Source organism: Mauremys reevesii, linkage group 7 (genome assembly GCF_016161935.1).
Source record: "Mauremys reevesii isolate NIE-2019 linkage group 7, ASM1616193v1, whole genome shotgun sequence".
Lineage (NCBI taxonomy): Eukaryota > Metazoa > Chordata > Testudines > Geoemydidae > Mauremys > Mauremys reevesii.
This window is the reverse complement of record NC_052629.1, coordinates 94209325-94222566: the sequence shown is the minus strand read 5'-3', so window position 1 is coordinate 94222566 and position 13242 is coordinate 94209325. Positions and strand designations below refer to the sequence as shown.

The window sequence follows — 13242 nt, the reverse complement described above, 5'->3', positions numbered from 1 at the left end:
CACACTGCAGACCTGTGCCCTCCTGCCTGCCGGTGCCCCTCCTGCCCAACTGGCAGCTATCCCAGCCCTGCCAGTGCCCCCCAGCCCCCTGCTATCCCAGCCCTGGGCTCCCCCCACCCCAGCCCTGCCAGTGCCCCCAGCCCCTGCTATCCCAGCCCTGGGCTCCCCCCACCCCAGCCCTGCCAGTGTCCCCCAGCCCCCTGCTATCCCAGCCCTGGGGTCCCCCCACCCCAGCCCTGCCAGTGCCCCCCAGCCCCCTGCTATCCCAGCCCTGGGATCCCCCCACCCCAGCCCTGCCAGTGCCCCCAGCCCCTGCTATCCCAGCCCTGGGCTCCCCACCCCAGCCCTGCCAGTGCCCCAGCCCCCTGCTATCCCAGCCCTGGGCTCCCCCCACCCCAGCCCTGCCAGTGTCCCCAGCCCCTGCTATCCCAGCCCTGGGGTCCCCACCCCAGCCCTGCCAGTGCCCCCAGCCCCTGCTATCCCAGCCCTGCCAGTGCCCCCAGCCCCTGCTATCCCAGCCCTGGGCTCCCCACCCCAGCCCTGCCAGTGCTCCCAGCCCCTGCTATCCCAGCCCTGCCAGTGCCCCCAGCCCCTGCTATCCCAGCCCTGCCAGTGCCCCCAGCCCCTGCTATCCCAGCCCTGGGATCCCCACCCCAGCCCTGCCAGTGTCCCCAGCCCCTGCTATCCCAGCCCTGCCAGTGCCCCTAGCCCCTGCTATCCCAGCCCTGGGCTTCCCCAGCCCAGCCCTGCCAGTGCCCCTCAGCCCCTGCTAACCCAGCCCTGCCAGTGCCCCTCAGCCCCCTGCTATCCCAGCCCTGGGCTCCCCCCACCCCAGCCCTGCCAGTGTCCCTCAGCGCCCTGCTATCCCAGCCCTGCCAGTGCCCCCCAGCCCCCTGCTATCCCAGCCCTGCCAGTGCCCCCCAGCCCCCTGCTATCCCAGCCCTGGGCTCCCCACCCCAGCCCGTGCCCCCAGCCCAGCCCTGCCAGTGCCCCTCAGCCCCCTGCTACACCAGCCCTGCCAGTGCCCCCAGCCCCTGCTATCCCAGCCCTGGGCTCCCCACCCCAGCCCTGCCAGTGCCCCCCAGCCCCCTGATATCCCAGTCTGGGGTCCTCACGTACCTTCCACGGTGACATTGTCCACCGAGAGCTGCAGGCTCTTCCCGCGCCGCACAACCCGCACTGTGTGCCACTCATTGTCGTTGAGTTTGTGGCCAGCAAAGAGGGTCTCGGGGCCTTTACCTGAATCGGGGAGGGGGGCAGCACAGGGGGTTAGTGCTCCAATTGGGTCAGGGAAATGCACACAAGGCCTAGACAGCCCCCATGTGCCAGTCCCTCCTCTGCCTGTCTGGATAAATCCTGAACACACACAACCCCCAATACTCACCCAGCTGGCAACACCCCCCCAGCTCCTTCCTCATAGCATAACTTAGGTAGCATCTCCCCCTCCCCACCCCTTCCTAGATATACACTGAATCCACACAGACACCACTCCCCCACTCCCCCGCCATACTGCCACAGCTGGCAACAGGCCAGGATTCTACGGCCCCCACTATACACCCCACCCGCTACAGCCCGTACACTCCCTGACAGCAGAGAGTGCACAGGGGGATGGGTGAGTTCATCACTCCCTCCATTCCTCCCCAGTTCTGACCGCACTGCACTCCTGGAATGGTGCCCGTACCCTGGAGAGGTTGTGATAGCTGCTCGGGGGAAACTCTTGACTCAGGGCTGGGAAAAGACAGCTCCCCAGGAAATTCAGGCCCAAACCTTACAGCCTCCAACTGCGTGCACAGCCCTGAGCACACCCACACCCCACTACAACCCCCTGCTGGGTGTAACCACACAAACAGTCCTGAACACACCTACGCCCCACTACACTCTACCACTAGGTGCGATTGCACACACAGACCAGAGCGCACCTACACTGCTCCATTCAGCTCTCCACCTTGCTAGTCTCTTTGTCTCACACACAGGGACCACAAACTAACAATGAGGATTGCTACTGGAGAATGTGTGTGTGTGTGTATCACCACCTGCTGGTGAGCAAGTGAATCAGCAAGAGAACAAGTGAAATGACAGATCATCTTGAAATCCATCCCTGCATCTCCAAGGAAACCCCCCCAGGTCAGAAATGGGGAACTGGTGACCCCTCAAACCACAGGTTAGGAAAAAAGTAATACCCATAGCCAATCCTAACCCACTATTCCTCCCTCCATTAGCATCTCATCTTCTCAGTCACTAGCAGCTGGTAGGGCTGACCCAATAAATAGCCAGCTGCTAAGAGACCCCCCCCTCTCCTGAATCACCCCCTCCTCATCCAGGTGTCCTTAGAGCAGGGTGGAGTCAGGGCTGAGAGCCCGTAAGTGGCTAATGAATCATTACCATTAGGCAACTAATTCATTGCATGGGAGGGTTAATGCCAGGTCACTGCACGGGAGGATGTGGCTATTTAATAGTTATCACCATGCCTATTATTGACTGCATTAGAGTTTAATATACCCAGGTGGATGTGGGGACAGGAGGGACTGTATTGTAGTAGGGCCTCCATTATTTGCATGCTTTCTAACCACCCCAGGTCTGTGCGGGAATGATTCATTAATTATTATTAATTGTATGGGGGCTAATAAACACAGCTATATAGGAAGGACCTAAATTAGTATTCATAATTGCATGTGGTAGTGGATAATTAATCAATTGGTATATTAGTGTGTCAATCCCAGGTATACGGGGAAGGAAAGGGCTAATTATTTGTATTGCAGTAGGACCAACATTAATTGCAAGGCACCAACCACCCCAGGTCTCTGGGAGAATGGTTCATTAGTATTTTGCATATTATTAATTGCATGAGGGCTAATAATCCCCAGGTACATAGGGGAGGGGCTAATTCATTATGGTATTTCTACGTTGGGCCTAATGCAGGGATGGGCCACTTAAGGTAGCAGAGGCTCTACCAGCCCCTCTGGCAGGCCGGCATGGTCCAGGAAGAAGTGTCCCCTACTGCTGCGAGAACATGTGCCAGAGCAGTGAGTCCTGCAGTGACAGCCCTGCACTGCATGGCATCACCTTGCACATACCACTGCCTGCCCGCCATTGCTCAGCTCCACCAACTGTGGGGAAGGCAGATGAGCTTGTGCCCCTGCCCAGGGACACATTTTCCTATTAGAAAACTCTGGCCACTGGCCACCTGGCCTTGCCAGAGCGAGCCTGCTGTAACTGGGGGCGGCAGCCTCCGGCCCTTCCTCCAGCAGGGGCCAGGGAGCAGCCTCCTGGTTGGTGGGCTGGATACAGCCCCATCATCTATGGAACCCTGACCTATGTTATTAATTGCAGGGACTCTAACAACTCTTGACCCATAGGGAGAGGAGGGACTAAATTAGCAGCAGTTATCTGTATTGGAGTAGGACCTATATTAATGGTATGGTTCTAACAATCCAAATTCTCTAAGGAAGTGGTTCATTATTATTTTGCATGTTATTCATTGCACGGAGGTTGATACCCCCAGCTGGGTAGAGAGATGGGCTAATTATTATGTATCCGTATTGCAGACAGACCTACGTTTATTACATGGAGGCTAATCAGTCCAGGTTTACAGCGAGTCTGGCTAATCTGTTATTGTTTATACTCTGAAGTGTGGTTGGGCCTAGATTGTCATCCACCTGCCCCCTCAGAAATGAATGGGAAATATTCTTCTCTGCACACTCCCCCAGGTGCTGGGCACAGTGCCTCAGCTATTGCGTTAGGGCGGCGTCCACCTGCTAAGTGCCATTAGCCCAGGTAAATCAGGCTTGCATGGGTGAGTTCTGCCACCTGGTGGGGAAACCCAGACACTGCCGCTCCTCGTCCAGCAATGGAGGCACCCTTTTGCTGGTTGGATTAAAGGACTCTGGGGAGGGTAGGGAATGATGGTGGGGCTGTTCAAGGGATCCTGACCTCCCACAGGTTCCCAAAGCAAAAGAGCCCCCTCCTCACCTGAGTTGGGGGAAGGGGGCCCAGTTGTATTTCCCCCCCCCGAGACCTCTCCTTCCCTGCTACAACACACCTGGGGATGGGGATCCCCTCGCATCTGGGGATGGGGGTTGGAGAGGCAGTGATTAGGGGTGGGGGGACCCAGTGAGGAAATACTCCACCCCACCCCTAATCACTGCCCCTCCAATCCCTAGCCCCTTTCTACATATTGCAATCCCCCTTTCCACTTATCATCATCATCCCTACACCCCCTCCTTATAGCCACTCCCAACCCTCACCCATGTATGTTCCCTTCACCCACACACCTCTCTGCACTAAGTCTCTGCCCCATGGTGTAGGGACCTCCATCCTCCTCCCCCACCCCTGGCTCTCCTCCCAATTCTAGGGCTCAGTGGGAGCTGGAACCCACCCATCAAACACCTGGGACTCTTTGTCAGGGTGAATCCTGGCTGGATTTCCCAGACCCGGTGGGGGACGGGGTAACAACTCAGCAATTTAGATCAAGGACTATATGGGAGACATGGAAATCTGTGTTGGGGCTGGGAGCCTGGACTCCTGGGTTCTCTCCCCAGCTCTGTCTCTGTGATCTTGGGGACTGGTCACTTCCCCTCCTTATGTCTCAGCTTCCCCTTCCATGAGCTGATAGTAAATTCTTCACCTGCCTGGCACAAGGGTGAGTTGTGATTAGGTGTTCTCGTCCCACCACATTAGGAACCCACAAGCACAAGAGCTGGGGCTTATCCCCACCATGGGGTCCCACCCCTTTCTAGCCAATGAAATGCCATTGGCCCATCTACGCACCTGAGTCCAAGGGGTGGAGCTCCTCGCTGTCAGGAGATGCATCACACCTGGGGGCTGCATGTCACTGCTGGCACAAGTGCAGCCCTGAGCACACGTGAGTGTAACCATGGCTGCCCCCCAGACAGCGCATACACATGTAACCGTGTGCCCTCCAGCCAGCGCATACAGGTATGTAACTGTGTGCCCCCAGCCAGCGCACTGACTCGTGTAACTGTGTGCCCCCAGCCAGCGCACTGACTCGTGTAACTGTGTGCACCCAGCCAGCGCACTCACACGTGTAACTGTGTGTCCTCCAGCCACTGCATGTAACTGTGTCCCCCAGCCACCGCATACACTTGTGTAACTGTACCCCCAACACATACATGTGTGTAACCATGTGCCTCCCAGCCAGCGCACACACGTGTGTAACTGTGCCCCCAGCCAGCGCACACACGTGTAACTGTGTGCCCCCAGCCAGCGCACACATGTGTGTAACTGTGTGCCCCAGCCAGCGCATACAAACATGTGTAACCATGTGCCCCCCAGCCAGTGCACACACGCGTGTAACTGTGTGCCCCTCAGTCAATGCACATGTATATGTAATGGTGTACTCTCCTGGCTGGAACATTCATGTAACGGTGTGAAACACTCCACAGCTGGCACACATGTAATGGTGTGCGCCTCTGACCAGCACATGCATGTATGTAATGGTGTAACACAGACCCTGGCTAGCACACATGTATGTGTAATCGGTACCTACCCCGACAGTCTTTGTGTGGTACAATGTTCCCCCAGCTGGCATGCATACATGCATTTGGATCTGTTCCCTGGCCAGTGTGCATATCAGTGTCCCCCTGCTGTGTGTGTGTATGTGTGCGTGCACGCTGCCCCCTGCTGGAAGGAGTAAGACCTACTCTCCTCAGTGTGTGTGCATTGCCATCTAAGTGAGTGAATGAGACCTGCTGCATGGGGGTGTGGTGGTTTGGTAAAATTGTGGTTGTGTGAATCTCTTTGTTTATGTGTGGTAAGTGTGAAAGTTTGTGTATTTGTGTCTGTAGCTGATTGTGTGTGTCTGGGGCAGACTGTGGTGTGGCTGGGTGAGTCTATGTAACCAGGTGAGGCTTGTGCATGTGGTGTGTGTTGTGGGCACAGAAAGGACCAAGGTGCTGTGGTGCCCTGCACCTATCATCCCAAAGCAAGGTACCAGTCACTTACCACCAGGGCTTTGCCACTCGCCTGTGGGGATACGGGGGAGGGTGTTTAATGTGCCCCTACCCCAGATTTGCTGAGCAGCTCCATGCTGGGCAGGGTGAGAACCATGAACTAGAGACTCCCCCTCAGTTGCTTGCAGTAGGAGGGCTTATGACACCCCATAGTGTGTTTCTGAATCCAGCCTGCAGGGGCAGTGGTGCAAACAGGCTGCAGGGAGGAGGGTAGTGTGTCGTCAGTGCCTGAGGGGCCAAGGCATGGGGGGCGGAAATAGCAGGTCCTGTCTTCTTGGGGTGTTCCAGGTCCAGGTGGGGATGGGGTGCAGAGCAATTCCTAGCCAACCCTCCCACCCTATATGAGGCTCTGTAAGCATCAAACATGCAGTAGAGGTATAAAGCTCGGACATGCACATACAGGGCAGGTGCAGTTAGTCTGAGGCAAGGGGAAACTGAGGCAAGGAGCAGTGAAGTGACTCATTTTAAGGTGACACGCTAAAATGGGCAGCACTGGGGATAGAACCTAGGAGCCCTGACTCCCAGTCTGCTGCTCTAACCACCAGCCCTCACTGCTCTCCCTGAGCCAGGATATAACTCAGGAGTTCTGACTCAGCCCTTCTGCACTAACCCCTATACCCACTCCCTTCACAGAATTAAAACCTCCCAGCCCACACACGCTAACTGCTAGACACCATTGCCCTTCCAGAGCCAGGAATAGAACCCAGGAGTCCCAGCTCCTCCACCTCTTCTGTGCAGCATCATAGCAAATCAGCTACAGTCATACAGCGCCTGTCACCTTTCCATTAGGATTGACCCCCAAAATTCACCCGGTTCATTTAACGAGCAGGAGAGAGAGAACATGAAATAAAAACCCCAAAGGTAAAGAAGTGACTTACTGGGGTTACAGCCTATCCTGACACAGTCTGAGACGGGGGCCAGGGTGATGGGGGGGTAGGGGGAGAGAGAAGAGAACGCAACAGTTTTACATCCTTCAAAGTTACTTCTGCAAACAACCATCCAATTCACAGCCCACCATCCGGGGACAGACGCGGGTCAAGGTGGCCATTTGGAGCCCAGGGGAACGGAAACCTCTCACACTGAGGAAGGGGACCCCAAATTTGGTAGGAACTGGTCCCTTAAAAGTATCCCACCTACAGCCCCAAACTACCTTCCTGGACAGCGGTGGGGCTGCATCATTTCTTGTTGCGTATGATAACTGGACTGTGTCTATACAGCACCTGGTGCAACCAAGATGGGGGCTCACAGGCACTTCTGCTATTCAAGTCATAAGCAGTTCTAATGATGCAGCAGGGCTCCATTGTGCCAGGTGCTGGACAGACACCGAACAAAAAGCCAGTCCCTGCTCCTAAAGAGCTTCCAGTCTCCAGCCTTGGCTACACACACAAGTTGTCTTGCTTTAGCTTCCCCAGTCTAAAGCAAAACAGTGCTGCCTAATGTGGACATGGTTATACCAATATAAAAGTGCACAACTATTCCTGTAGGGGCAGGGAATAAGCTTTTCTGATATGAGATTTTTTCCACATGGGGAAATTCCCCGGCAGAGCTTGGCAAGCGGAGTAATTATCCCAGAATAAAATCACTTTTATTCCAGAACAGAATGTCCATACTGGGAGTTAATAGTTAACAATTAATAACCATTCCGTGGTAGCTATGCTGGGAAATTTCCCCATGTGGACAGGTCCTAAGGCACCTTTATCCTGGTATAACTGCGTCCCCACTTGAAGGGACTGTAGGCCTGAATTAGTTTGTTAAAGGGAATTCGCCTGAGCTGGTTTATAAAGGAAACTGGCTTAAACCGGTTTAGGAAGCAGATTGGCACTGTTAGGGGGGCAATGAGGAGTGGGATGAGAAAGCTGACCAAAAACAGGGTCATGGAAAGGTCCTGGTTTACTGGGTTTCTAACTGGGTTTGTCAAATTGGTTTTGGATGCAGCTTTACGGTCCCAGCTCAAGGTAGGATGTTGGGCCAGCTAAGCTTGGGAACCTGAGCCAGGACCTGGGCTGGGACCCAATTCCTCAGCTCACTCTGAAGCCCATCTACAAGGACTGGGCTGATATGTTTAAACCAGTTTAGTAGGAACTGGTTTGGACAGTGGATTAGCCCAGAACCACTTTAGAAAGTGGATTAATTTGGAACCAGTTTAGAAAGTGGATTGGCCAGATCTGTGACAGACATGGTCTAGGCTGAGGTTTCTCTTTTTGGGGGGAGAGGAAAGGTTTATAACCTTTAATGGGGTTTGCAGTCAATTCCCCCCACCTCATGGGCTCTTTCTCCTCCCCCCACTTTGTTGGGATAATCCCCACCCCTCTGACAAATGGCCACCTTGCAAACACCAGCCGTGCAGCGGGCAATGTGGGGGATGGACCCCCCCCTTCTTCCTCCCCCACCCTGGCACCCCAAACAGTGCCACAAGGAAGATGAAAACAAGGGGGGTTAACCCCTGCTGAGCAGCCTCATGCTCAGATGTATGGGGGGCACCTCCTCTCCCCTTCACTCCCCCAACCAGGGTCCCCCTGCACCCAGCATGGATTAGGGGGCCAAGCTTGGGTTGCCCCCGCTTGCTACCACCTCCATCTTCCTTGGGCAGCCCTGGAACTTGCAGAGATCAGGGAACATTAGATCCAGCACCAATGCATTCTGTGAGGGGGGGCAGCACTGAAGAATACGGGGTGCTGGAGGGAATAAGGGTGCTGGGGGGGTCTATGGAGGGTGGCTGGAATTTGGGGGGTTACTTAGCAAATGCAGCTCAGGGTGGGCTCTTACCCCCCTTTCTGGGGTTCCCCAGTCCCCCACGCTGGCCCCAGGACACTGTTCCTTATGGTGCCAGGCACATTATGGCATCCTCCACATAATCTGAGAGACCCTATTTCACAGCTCCACTGGAACTGGGGGAACAAATTAAAAGGGCATGGGGAGCACCATGGAGATTCTAGCGTGTTGATTGCACCTCATGAGTAGGTGATGTGGTTGGGGGAGGGCCCAGAGATTCTGGGGGGTCAATCATGACCCCATGGATGAGGGGTCATATACAGATTCTGGGGTGCCACCAATGCCCACAACTCTGGGGAGGGGCATTATGTGAAGCTGGGGGTGCTGTACAGCACAGGGGCATCCCTTGGCTCCATATGGAGGGCATCAGTGTCCCACTATAGAGGTGCCGCACACCCTAAGATAGCCAGAATGGAAGAGGTTAAGGGAGTGGTGGGGTGCAGTGTGCCACCCCAGATCTGCCCTCCGTTACCTAGAAGGTTGCGGGGAGCTCTTGCCATTCCCTGATCTCTGCGGTGGACAGGAGGTTCTGGGTTCCCTGGGGAGAAAGGAAAGGGGGCCCCATTCCCACAAGCTACACGGCTGGGTCTGACGCACGTCGTCAACCGCAACAGAACAGTGGGGCGCAAACAGGCACGGGACCAAAGAACCAATAGGGGAGCCCATGGGGGTGGGAAATGAGTGGAAGGAAGTAACTCCATGGGGGGAGAGGGACGAAGGAGGGAGGGAAAGGGGGTAACTCCATGGGGGAAAGGGGGGTAATCTCCTGGGGGATGGGAAGATGAGGGTAGGTGTGGCAGGGGGAAGGAGGTGTGGGGTTTAGGAGTGCAGTGTATCCACAGGGAGTTGCGCTGAGGTGGGTGGGATGTAGGAGAGCCGTGGGTTTGGTTGGGGTGGGGGGCTGTGGATCTTCAGGATTTTGGGGTGGAGTAAGAGGGTTGTGGAGATGGGGTGGAGGTCTGGAGATGGGTTTTGGGGCTTGGGGGTTATGGAGATAAGGGTGGGGGTCTGAGGATGTGGGGATGTGATTTGGGGGTTGTGGAGATAAGGGTGGGGGTCTGTGGCTCTGCAGAGGTTTGGGGGGGGTTGTGATGAAGGATGTGGAGGTGGGGTCTGGGGGGTTGTGGATGGGCAGAGTTTGGGGGAATTGGGGGGATGGGAGAGTGGGGTAAAGGTTGCGGGGTTTGGTCCCGGCTGCTGCTTGCTGGGCTGGCAGAGTCTGCGCCGATGAAGGGTTAAAAACAGCGAGCTAGAAATCACTCCGAACCCTGCCAGGCCTTTAGAAAGATGGGGGGCTCTTCCCCCTCAGGCCCACCAACTCCTGCCAGCCAATGGGGTGCCAGCGAGTTGAAGGGCCCCTCTCGCCCCATTGGCCAGGCACAGTGGAGAAAGCAGGTCCCATGTTGGACAGGGAGCCGCCCTCTGGCACCAGCAAGACCAAACTGGGTGCAAAAGTGAATCCCCCTGGAAAAGGGGGTGTCTTTCTAAAGACCAGATGGGCGCAGGAGGGCTCCAAAGCGGGGGCTGACCCCTCAGCACAGGTGCACCCCTAGGGTCACCTCTTCCCAGGGGACACTTGGAACCAGCTGCCAAGAGGGAGGGGGTGACCCCTAGGGAGCTGGTTAGCCCCCTCAGCACTGGGGCAACCCCAGGCGGTGGGGCGGTTACCTAGGTTGACGGTAAGCTTCATCTGCCCGCCGTCAAGCTCGAGGCGCAGGGTGTCGGCCGACTCTTTGGAGGTGGTGGCCAGCATGAAGCCATAGGCACGCTGGGACATGAACCGCAGGGACACGTCCTCGGCCTCTGTGTGCATCACCCCTGGCAGCATGATCTTCATGTACATGCTGCCATCATAACTCAGCACCGTGGCCTCTGAGGGGTAGGGGGTAATGAGGGGTGAGGGTGCACGGGGAATGGGGGTTGAGATGGGGGTAGGAGAGAGATGGTAAAAAAAGAACAGGAATGGGAGAGAGAGAGAGAGAGAGAGAGAGAACATGTGTTAGGTTCTGCCTTACACCACAATATCCAGAGAGCCCCTCCTCCCAATCCCAACCTCCTCCAGCCCCGCACGGAGAACCCAGGAGTCCTGACTTCCAGCCTCCCTGCTCTAACCACTAAACATCACTCCTCTCCCACAGCTAGGCATGGAACCCAGGAGTCATGATTACAGCTGGGCAAAGGTTTTGGAGCAAATAGTTTATTAACCCCAAAACACAGCTTTGGTCAACCTCAAACTCAGAGAAAACAAATGTAGGGGCTGGGCTCATAGTGGGACTTTGGTACCATTTACAAAACTGCAGCTGGAAGCAGAGGGGATGACTTTTAGCCCAGTGGTTAGAGCACTCACCTGGGTTGGGGGAACCCTCTGTGGAGCAGCGACTTAACTGCAGCTCTTCCCACTCCAGGTGAGTGCCCCAATATCTAGCTACAGGCTATTCTGGGGTGGGTCTCTCCCCATCTGGCCTGTTGGACCTGTGCCACTTTGTATAAATTGTGCATTCATTGGAGCAGGGACTGCATCCCAGGTGAGTGCGCTGACCATGGGGCTAAAAGTTATAAGGGAGGCACCCCCCACACTCCTCCTTCAGCCGTTCTAGGAGTCCAGCCCTTTAAAGATGTCCCCAAACAGCCCATTGCATTCACCCCAGACAGACTTATTGTTGACTTTTAGATTGGTTGAAAATTCCAGGAAAGTTCCAATTCCCTTCGACCCAAACTCACTTCTTTCCCTGATTTTTCAGAGCTGCCAGTGAGCTGAGGATCAGCTTTTCACCAACTCTGTCCTGATGCCAGGGCCCATCTGTCTCACTAAGAGGCACCATGTTTCCCATGACTGACCCTAACACAGAAATCCCACCTGCAGTTGGGGCGGATAGCCTCCTGTATTCCTTCCTCACCACTTCCATGCCCCCTCACCTCTCCCACACCCTGCCCAGGTACCCAGTGCCCCCATACCCTCTAACCTCTCCCACTCCCTGCCCTGGTACCCAGTGCCCCCCATGCCCCTCTAACCTCTCCCACATCCTGCCCTGGTACCCAGTGCTACCATAGACTCCTCACCATTCCCACGCCCTGGCCAGGTACCCAGTGCCCCCATAGCCTCCTCACCATTCCCACACCCTGGCCAGGTACCCGGTACCCTCCATAGCCCCCTCACCTCTCCCACACCGTGCCCAGGTACCCAGTGCCCCCATGACCCCCTCACCTCTCTCGCACACTCTGCCCAGGTAGCCAGTGCCAAGGCAGTCACAGACGAAGCGGTTCCAGCCCTCACGGCAGACCCCCCCATTGCGGCAGGGTGCACTGCTGCACTGCTTGAGGGTCTCCCGGGAGCAGAAGCTGGAGACGCCGGGCACGCTTTGCACCTCGGCCAGGCGCCGCACATCTCGGCTCTTGCCGTCGATGAAGAGGTCCCGCACGCAGCCCACATAGCCATAGTTGAGGAAGGCAGTCCACACCTCAGGGGGTAGGATCAAGTCCAGTCGATTCTCAGGAAGGCCCCCCAGGTACATCTCACTGTCCAGGTCCAGGATCTCACTCTCCCCACTGGCCAGGAACGGTATGCTGCGGCTATTCACTGAGATGGAGCCTGTGGTGGGGAGCAGGGCACCACAGGCCATTACTGGGCTGCATGGGCAGCAGGTACCACAATAGCAAGGCCCGGTGGGAGGGGAAGGTGGTGCACACAGAGAGATCCCCACACACATGCACACAATACTAACAGGGGTCAGGTTAAACCTTGTTGTTCTGGGTTGGGTGTAGTTGCTGCCCTTCATTTAAGGTAGTTGTAGGAAGCCATTAAACTCCTTTATGGCAGCAGGCGTTAGGGATTATGTATATTATGTATGTACTATGAGAATGACTAGCACCTAATCTCGCTTCAGCTGGCTGCCTGAAAGGGTCAAGAAAGTTTTTTTCCCCCCTGACACCTTGTAATGTGTGGCTTTTTTTCACCTTTCTCTGAAGCATCAGCCAGAGGTGGAGACAGTTGCCTAGGGAGGGCCAGTGCTATCAGGTGGTGCAGACAATCCTCTGTTTTAGTTGCCTGGCTGGTGGGTCTTGCTGACATGCTCAGAGACTAACTGATCACCATATGTGGGGTCAGAAAGGAATTTTCCCGAGGTCAGATATGCAGGAACTTTGAGGGGGGGTTCACCCTCCTCTATAGCATGGGTCATGGGTCACCTGCTGGGATCACCTGAGCTTCTCATCTAGTCAATTCCCTGCCACTGCTGGGACTTCAGGCTTTGGTGTCCTCTCAGTTTCTTCTGTTCTCTGTCTGAGGCTCACAACAGATTAGTATCCTGAGGACTGAAATGCTTTGGTTTAACTGAAGTCACTTGGCTCAACAGAGGGGTATTTGAGTGGAATTTAATAGCTGCAGCTATCAAGAGGTCAGACTGATTGTTCTAATGGTCTCTTCTGGCTTTAAACTCTAAGGAACAAGCAGCTGAAATGAGTGGTCTCCATCCCAAACAGAGACAGAGTCACTGCCCAAAAC

General features: G+C 55.6%; 1 protein-coding gene across 14 annotated transcripts in view; it reads right to left on the bottom strand.

Annotated features, from left to right (window-relative positions):
- Nucleotides 1-13242, bottom strand: part of NRXN2 (neurexin 2) — a 305022-nt gene that overhangs the window by 155149 nt on the left and 136631 nt on the right. For 13 of the 14 annotated variants that reach the window (XM_039547771.1, XM_039547772.1, XM_039547773.1 and 10 more), the window contains 4 exons: nucleotides 11947-12330; nucleotides 10410-10613; nucleotides 6848-6874; nucleotides 1120-1239 (listed from right to left, as the gene is read on the bottom strand). In XM_039547771.1, coding sequence (XP_039403705.1) covers nucleotides 1120-1239; nucleotides 6848-6874; nucleotides 10410-10613; nucleotides 11947-12330 — 735 coding nt within the window. The remainder of the gene's footprint in view (nucleotides 1-1119; nucleotides 1240-6847; nucleotides 6875-10409; nucleotides 10614-11946; nucleotides 12331-13242) is intronic. The other variant, XM_039547779.1, reaches the window with a different exon arrangement.